Genomic DNA, 9,553 nt, shown 5'->3' on the forward strand with positions numbered 1-9,553 from the left:
ATTTTACTTATCCCAACAAAATGAAAATGAGCTTTGTATTTTTTTTAATTTGGCTTTGTGGTTTTTATGTTTATGTGCTTGGGGAAATCTTTTAGAACTAACTAACTTTCTTAAAATTGCATTCTAGTTTTCTAAATTAGTGATTGCATATTGACAATCTTTTCCTTCATGATGAGGTGAGTCATCCGGGTTTCCAAAAAAAAAAAAAATGACTGAGCAATATTGTCAATATGGTTCCAGGTCCTGATTGGACTCTGAACACTTATGCAAAACTCAGAATGTGGGGTTGAACCTTTAGGGAGACCGCATGTGCAGGTGTCTATACTGAAAGCCTTCTGAGTTTCTGTCTTCTGAATTCCTAAATCAAACTTATGTTTGTGGTACCCCCACTCATAGCCAGACTTCATACATTGCTCCCAAGTTCAAATCTCCTGAACAAAGCATGAGAACTCACAGAGGCAATTCAATTAAATATACACAACTTGATTCCCTGTAAGTTAAGAGACTCTACCTGTAGTAGGTACCTGTATGACTACAGAAACGGCTGTGACTCTGATGATGACCACAAATGGGTTACTTGTCACTGGAGACAGAGCACTGAAATCCGTAACACCAGAGACTGAAATAAAACTTTTGTCTTATTGACTGTTGGTTTACTTTCACATCTTAAAACTAAGCCCAATGGACATATAACAGTTGCTCAGTAAATAGCTGCCTAAATAATTTTGAAAGACTGTAGTCAATTCATTGCAAATACATTTTTCCTACTGTATAAATAATGACTATAAATATTATCCTGACCAAATGAAGCACACTGGAATCAAATAGATTACATATATGGAAAGAAACTTTAGAGAAGTTTAATATCAGTTTCAACAAGACAAGAGGTCAATTATACACCAGCAATTGCTCATGTGCAAGTTCAAACGAAAGCTGAAGAACATTAAAACAAGTCCAGAAAATCCAAAGCATGACCTTGAGCTTATTCCTCTTGAATTTAGAGTCAGTCTCAAGAATTGACACATTTGAACGCTAATAACCAAAAGCCCGATGAGTTGTGGAATGATACAAAGGACACCATTCATAAATAAAGCTAAAGGTCATTAAAAAGACAAGTAGGATCAAATTGGTTATCAGAAGGTACCCTGAAATTTGCTCTTAAACATAGAGTAGCTAAGGCTCATGGAAGAAATGATGAATGAAAAAGCTGAACAGATGATTTCAAAGGATTTCTGGAGAAGACAAAGCAAGGCATTAGAATAAAATGTACAAAAACCTTGAGTTAGAAAACCAAAAGAGAGCATGCTCACTATTCCTTAAGCTGAACTAACTAAAGTAAAAATTCATGCCTTGAGTTTCAGTGGTTCTACGGGGGTAGGAGGAAAGAGTTCTATGGGGAAAATGCTGAATGGTACAGGAAGCAAAGAAACAACCACCATAACCAAAATAACTTGATTTTCAACTATATCAGGAGGCAGCACATGGTCAAGACCTTATGAAATTGAAGAAAGAAGTAGGTTGCACTGAAGGCACTGGTGAAAAACAAGGAGCTAAGAATTGGAGGAATACCAGTTGAGATGTTTCAACAAATGGATGCCATGTTGGAAGGACCCACTCTACTACGGCAAGAAATTTGGCCAATCAACTGGAATTGATCCATATTCATGCTAATTCAAAAAGAAAACAATTTTTTAGAATGCAACAATCATTGAGCAATGGCATTTATGTCACATGCAAGTAAAGTTTTGCTAAAGAGAATTTAAAAATAGTTAGAAACACATTGATAAGTAACTTCTAGAAATTCAAGCTGGATTCAGAAGAGGGAATGAAGCTATGGAACATCACCAATTATATGATCAAAGCTGAAAGCAGAGGATATAAGAAAGATGTTTAGCTGTATTTTATTGTATATTCAAAATTATTTGACTGTCTAGATCATTACAAAGTATGGATAACATTTTAAAATATGGATATTTCAGAACATTTACCTGTGCTCATGAAGAACTTATACATAGATCAAGAGACAGTCCTCAGAACAAAGGACTACATGTTTTAAAATCCAGAATTTTATATCATAGTTGTACTTTTTCACCATATTTACTCAATCTGTGTGCCAAGAAAATAATCCAAGAAGCTGGAGTATATGAAAATAAACAGAACATCAAAATGGGACTAAGACGCTTTGACTACCTGTGGTTTGCAGATGACACAGCCTTGCTTGATGAGTACAAAGAGAACTTGAAGCACTTACTGAAGATGATCAAAGACTACAATCTTCAGTATGGCTTAAATCTCCACATGAAGAACAAAAGAAGAAATTCTCACAACTGGACCACCAAATAACGTCATGATAAATAGAAAAAATTTTAAAAGTATAAAGCATTTCATTTTACTTGAATCCACAATCAATACACTTAAAAGCAGTAGTTAAGAACTCAAAAGGCATAATCTATTACCAAAAACTTCTTTAATGTGTTAAAAATCAAAGATGCCACTTTGAGAACTTAAAGGACACCTTCAGTGAGATGAATTAGCAAAATGGCTACCACAATGGGCTAAAACATTCTAACAATTTTAAGAATAATGAAGAACTGGACAGTGTTTCCTTCTTTTGCATGTGGATGGGTCACTATGAGTCTCAACTGATTTGATGGCATTTAACAATACAAATAAAGAACACAGAATTACAGTACTGAGCTCTAGTGGCTTAGTGGTAAAGAGTTGTGCTGCCAACCCAAAGACTCACAGTTCAAATCCACCATCTGCTTCACTGGAGGGTCATCTATGAGTCAGTTCTGACTCAACAGCACATATGATTGTTGTTGTTGTTATGTGCCATTGAGTCTCCTGAAACTCATAATGATCTTATGTACAACAGCTCTGAACCCTGCCCTATCCTGGCCAATCTCACTGACTCCAACACACCTATCCCTATTTTTCCATTTAATGTGTCATAACAATAACAACAAATGAAAAATACAAAAATTATAATGCTGACTATAAGAAATACGGTATGTGAGGAGTCATAGCTGACCCTCCAGTGGATTTTCAGAGGCAGCAAGTCACATGGGAGTTGATCTCATCTTTTTCCTGTGAAGCAGCTGGTGGATTTGAACTGTATGTACTGGAGTTAGCAACACAGCTCCTTATCACAAGGCCACCACAGCTCTAGATTATACAAAGAATGCAAAACAAAACAAAGTAAAAACAGGGAAAAAAACACAACAAAACAATCAATTAGAAGTGGTAGCAGTCAGGGTAACAGTTGCAAAAAGTAAGCGGAATGAGCAATGAATCTCTAAGGAATTAATTGAGAATGGGAAGACAGAACTACACTGACTCTGCGAAGAAGTGCCTATGATTAAGCCTCTAACTTCATTGCCACACTATATAGTGTGCTACATTCTCTGCATTTCATTGCTGTGGAGTCAAACTCATAACTGACTCTCCAGTTGGTTTCCAAAGCTGTCAATAGTACAGGAAGAAACTCTATCTTTCTCCCTTGAAACAATTGGTGGATATGAGCCATCAGAGTTCAGCCTTTGGGTTAGAGCTCTCTCTACTACAGCACCAGACCTACCTAAAGTGTAGAAATTGATACAAATACCTGTTTGTGAGTCATATTGCAGAACCAACCCAAGCATCTTACTTTTTAAAAGTTCTGTAGGTGCTTCCAATAAGATATGAGAGAGAGAGAGAGGGGACAAAGAGAGAGAATCTTTTCTCTAACTCTGAATCAATGATTCTCAGACTTTAATGTGCATATAAATTCCTTCGGGATTTTGTTGAAAATCAGATACTGGTAAAGAAGCCACGGGCTAGAAATCAAGTGTCTGCATTTTGTAGTGCAAATCATATTTTTATTATTGAGAGTCTATATCAGCAGTTACCAAACATTGCTGCATTTGAGGCTCATCTTAGGAACGAAAACCAACAAAAATAAGGCCTGTCTTTCTTCCACTCACAGCTCTCTGATTCAACCCCAGCACAAGGAACTGAGGAGATATGCTAGATTGGTTCTAATATACAGCAAAGTTTGGTCTAAATTTCTAAATGAAAAACTGTCTTTCAAGGAGGGCAAGTCCTAGGGACATATAAGGCACAAATTCTGTCAAAGCTGTTCAGACAGTGTACCCATCCAGAATATTTAAGGGAACATTGAATTCCATAGTGCATAAGCATCTTTGAAATCATCATTGATTACTGGATTGGTTTCTTTTCTTCTTCTTCTTCCTCTGTATGAGAACAAGTAATGTGAAATAAACTAAGGAAGAAAAAAAAAATCTATTTGTAAATAACTGAAGTTCACCTCTCCAAGGACCAAACATGTGCTCTAAAGTTTTCAAATTCTGGAAGGAATGCAAGGATGTCAAAGGCTGAAAGTGGGATTAAAACTTAATGAATCATTAGATTTTTTTAAAAAGAGAATTCTTGATCCTTTTACTCAATAAACAATATGACTAATTTGAAATATGACTCTCTTTTGAAAGATATATGATAGAAAATTCATTTTGTGTACTTGTGTTTGAGAATGTCTTCCTAGAATTAGATTTTAATCTGTTTGAGGTAGGAAGTTTGTACATGACAGCTTGAAAAACAAAACAAAGAAAGATGTACCTGAGAGAATGGAGCCCTTTTCTGAATATACTCTTCTGATAATGAAAATGTTATGTATTAGTTACCATTTTTTGATAGGGCATTTGTATCAACAAAGAAAGTGAGATCATCCTTAAAATAACCTCTAACTAGCTAACTAGACTTCAAGTGGCTCCAGGAACCAACATGCCTAAGGTTGTTTAGCATATCCTTTGAGGCAATTGTGGACTGCTACAAAATTAGCATAACAGTGACTAATGGCAAAATTCTTCATTGTCTTTGGATAGGTTCTGTGATTACATGCCTATGTCAGTTCTGTCTAGATTGGCCTAGAACTTCTGGCCTGATTATTCTCAAATACATTTCTGAGAACCTGTCTCCTTTCTGAACTCTCAAGACTGACAGAGCAGCCCAAGCTCTACTGCTACTAACTGAAGAGGTAAACCGCCTGGAACTTAGAGAACCCTACAGCATGGTTTATCAGCAAAAGGAAAAGAAAATACTATTGCTACAGGATATAACTTCTTCTTACGATAGTCCAGGATCAATGAGGCAAAAATGTTAGCAAGATCCCTTACCAAATAAAATAGTCAAGTTTAATAATCAAATAGCAAGCACTGTCTAAACACACACCAAAAAAACTGCTCCACAGCTAAATTACAGTCTCTGTAATGTTGATCTTATGTTTTAGAGACAGTTATTATAATTAACCAAACATTACAGGCCTCTGTGAGTCAAGAAAGAATGGTTTCTCATTTTAAACTTGGTTCTACAGTAGAGATATTAAATATATCTCATATATATTTATAGACATGCATTCTCTCATCCATGTACATCATTGTCAGGCATAGAAGTGCCCACCACATCATAAAAATAATTTGTTTAAACTAAAAATTGCCAGCTATTCTGAGTTCATGTTGATTCAGTTGTTATCATGCTGTAAATGCTTACCTAGGTTCAAATACTTTGAATCTCCTGATTAAAGACTTTATTGACTATAGACCTACTACCATTCAACATTCCAGCTTAATTAATTGGTCTAGAAATAGGTAACCCATAACCACTCCCTGATCCTAAGCACATTACCACTATGACTGACATTCCTGGTTTAAAAATAAAACCTTGTTTCAAATATAGCTTCTCGAGTTCTGAGTAATGCTTATAGTTTCATAAAAGTTGACATCATTTCTTCTGATTCCACCAGAATTAAATACATTGAACATTCCAACTGGATCTCTGACCACATCATTCAAGGCTCTTGTAACCTGGTGGGCGTTTTAAGAAGACAGGCAGACCTGAAGGAACAGGGTTAAATCCAAACGATACCTAACCGTACATTAATAATCATTTTGTTTGTGTTCATTAAACATGCCATCAGAAGTTAATTTTTACAGTTCATTTTCCAGTTGGCACAGGTAGGGAATGGAGATTTGCTTATGTTGAAAATATTAATATCTTACATGCCCAGAACTAGTAGATGCATCACTCTTGGGAACCAAGCAGTACTCTGATAACACGATTCTTCTTAGAGGTCAGTTCTAACGCACACTGTTTCAAACGGACCCAATTTCACTACTGATATATATTAAAAATACAATAGCATCTTGTCATAAAAACCGAGAAATAGTATCTTCATGCGAATAGGATGGATAAATCCAAAACATTCTTTTAGCAATGCATTATTGGATATCAGACACAAACGTGCCTGCCATCAAACCTGAAGCAAATGAAATAGATTTGAGCCCATCGTTTGACAAAAAAGAAATTGCTTTACCAAGATCTCTCTCCTCCCCCACCATGGAAAGACTAACCTCCCCTGGAAAAAGAGAAAAACTCATCACACTTCACTACGCAACTGATGGAGTATAAAACAGTGTCTTCCAAGCTGTGGGAGTTAAAAAGAAGTCGCCTTTCTGCCACAGTTCCCTAATGCTGCAATGGACATAGCATCTCCTCCTATCGACCTAGTCTGGTGCTCTCTTCCCAAGCACTGCAGTCCCCTCGCTGAGGACTACCCTGGCCGCACGCACATGCAGCGGGAAGTCCCCCGAAGGGGACAGTCACATACCTTTGCTCTCCATTTCGGTCCCTTTTGAGTGCTGGAAGTTCAATGGAAGTTGGCCGGAAGATGTGGGCCCGCTTCAGATTTCCAAATCAGGGAAGCCAATCTGATGATTTCGCCTGTACTTCCTTCCTTCCTTCCCCTCAGGCTTCCTGAAAGATGGGATTTCTTAAACCTTGAGCTGCAATCAGCCACCAAAGGACACTTAGAGCAGCAGCAGCAGATTGCCTCTACAAGGGGATAGGTTGAGACACGCATCTGGTATAGAAATGCATGCACGGTGCCCTTTCAAATGTTTGGGTTGTTTGTTGGTTTTGGGTTTTGTTTTATTTTTTACCTGGGTCTGGAAGCTGCAAGCAGGAGCTGTCCTCCGAGCGTGGTGCTGCAGGTGTAGTGACAGATCATCCCACTTTGCTCTCTGGATGTACAGCAGATTTGCATGGGCGCTGGCACGCATGCGCAGGGCGTCCCCCCTCCCCTTTTCGCCGCCTCCCGCTCCCCCGCCCCTCTTTGCTTCTCTCCCCAATACGGTCCTCAGTTATCCCAGCAGAAGAGCTGTAGCATTCGGTCACAGGCAAGCACTGCTAAAAATAAACACCGGACCGGATTTTCTTCTGAAAACCAAAATAATGGATTGGACTGGAACGGTGTATCAGTGCCATTTGATTTTCCAGGTTTGATCACGGAAACCGAGCTGGGGATGGTATTATCCAGAAGGTAAAAGAGAAAGGGAGGAAGAGGAATTACAATTCACAATTAATGGCCACAATTTCAGACTCTCTTCCTAGGTGCTGCAGTAACTTTCCAGGTATCTGTTTTCCCACTTTTCGCCATCACCTCCACTGACTTCTTAGTTCTCTCTTTGCCTCTAGTATTTGCTGTTTGTTTAGGGGTTACCTGTCTATCTCCTCATGGGAGACATCCAGGAACTTCCAGAGGCCAATACTCCTTAGGCTCTTTATAGCCCTGACTCTTCCTGCCGTAGGGATGTTCCCTTGCCCTCTCCCCTAAAACTGCTCCATGAGTAGGCTCTCAGGCTTCCAAACTTTCCCAAAGGAGGCACTGAAGGAGAGTATATATATATATATATATTTTTTTTTAATTATGGTAACTTATATAGGCAGCAAAGCATTTGCCATTTCAACAATCTTTGCACGTACAGTTCAGTAACATGAAATCCTTTCATCATATGATTCAATCCTCTCCATTAGCCACTCACTCACAGGGCATAGCTTTAGGTGATCCTTTTAGGTTCTTTACAACCATCTGAAACAGCAATCTTAGAAGCAGCACCAAAGTTTGGGAGGGGTACCTTCTTGATAATCGGTACTGGATGCATAATTGTTTTTATGAAGGTGGAAACCAATAGTATTTTTCTTGTATTGGGCTACAGAGGACACAAAGCCCCAAATCCTTTGCTTTGGTCCTTTCATGCAGGACTATTTCAAAAGCTCACACTATATTTAGTTTGTCTGGGGGGGGGGGATGTATTAAACATAGGGAAATAAATGTGATGGATTCAGCACCTTCATTTTTTTCTTTTTCTGTAGTCCAAATTCTCCAAATATACATTAAGACAAATCCAGAAAAACTTCATTTGGATGGCTGAATAAAGAGATAAAGAGATGTGTAGATTACTAACACACTCCCATTTATCGGAAGATTCCTATATACTAGGCATCAGATCTAATTCTTCAAAACATTTAAATACAAGCAAATGTACTCCCAACAGGAACCCCGGGGTTGACTATAATTTAATCTTCTTCTGGTGATTCAGAAGCCATCCTGGGATTTTCCAATGCCTTAGGGCCATGTTTACAGATATTAATCACACTGGTCCAGTCAGACATAGACATTTATTAGTGGAGGGTTCCCAGCAATGAACTGCTGTGGCTCAGGGAAAAGCCTGTCTCCATTCAGCTTCAGTGAACTCAAAGGTGGGATTTGAGAGGCCACAACCTCAGGTCAACGAACACTTAGGTTCTTCAATTATATACCGAAGTACATATTTGGAAGAATCACCACAAAACTCAGGATCTCATTTGTATCTGTTTTTAAGTGTGGCAGATCATGTGGGAGTGGGTTTGTTCTTTAAGAGTTATAACCTATTTCACTGTGATAAATCATTTCAGTTCCTCTACTGCTTCCCACTGCATATTCTTTCTCTCTCATTTTCTAAATTACCTTCAGAGAACAGCTATACAACATATACAAGTAGAAGTGGAGTTAACTCCATTATATACAGGTTGCATGCCTATTGTCTTTGAGTCAACTCCAACTCTGACAACTGTACTTGTTACAGGGTAGAGTCTTCCCATAGGGTCATCTTGATGAACTTCATGGAAGCACAGCAGCAGGTCTTCCTTCCTTGGCATTGCTTTGTAGGTTCATACTGATAACCATTAGGTTAATAGTCAAGTATACCTCATTTGTACCTCTGAGGTACCTAAGAGCCACATAAAGGAACAGAATCAGGGTCAGAACCTGGGAATTTCATCTACTCCATGATAATTTCTTACATAACTGCCCCCCTTGCTGCAATTTGTCCCATGAATGAATGACAGAGCTAAACCTTGCCCGATCCTGCACCTCACAATCTGTGCCATGTTCAAGTTCATTGTCACAGTCACTATGTCAATCTATTTCATTAACAGAGTCCTCCTCTTTTGCTAACCCTCTACTTTCCTGGCATAATCTCTTTTCCCCAAGGACTCCTCTCTCCTGACAACATGTCCAAAGTATATAAAACAAAGTTTCACCATCCTAGCCTCTAAGTAGCATCTTGGTTGCACTTCCTCCAAGATAGACTTAGCTATTCTTTTAGCAATCCATAAAGGCAACATAGTCTGTATAAGCAGCACTCCTCCCAACACAACAATTCAAAGGCATGGACTA

At 38.4% G+C, this 9,553-nt stretch overlaps 1 protein-coding gene across 1 annotated transcript in view; it reads right to left on the minus strand.

Annotated features, from left to right (window-relative positions):
- Window positions 1–7,068, minus strand: part of LOC102868470 (fibroblast growth factor 12-like) — an 858,601-nt gene extending 851,533 nt beyond the window's left edge. The window contains exons 1-2 of the mRNA XM_006898494.1: window positions 6,996–7,068; window positions 6,665–6,810 (exon numbers count right to left, since the gene is read on the minus strand). Coding sequence (XP_006898556.1) covers window positions 6,665–6,677 — 13 coding nt within the window. The 5' untranslated portion in view covers window positions 6,678–6,810; window positions 6,996–7,068. The remainder of the gene's footprint in view (window positions 1–6,664; window positions 6,811–6,995) is intronic.
- Window positions 7,069–9,553: the final 2,485 nt, after the last annotated feature.

This window comes from Elephantulus edwardii, unplaced genomic scaffold (genome assembly GCF_000299155.1).
Source record: "Elephantulus edwardii isolate Elephantulus edwardi_28Jun2011 unplaced genomic scaffold, EleEdw1.0 scaffold00232, whole genome shotgun sequence".
Taxonomy (NCBI): Eukaryota; Metazoa; Chordata; class Mammalia; order Macroscelidea; family Macroscelididae; genus Elephantulus; species Elephantulus edwardii.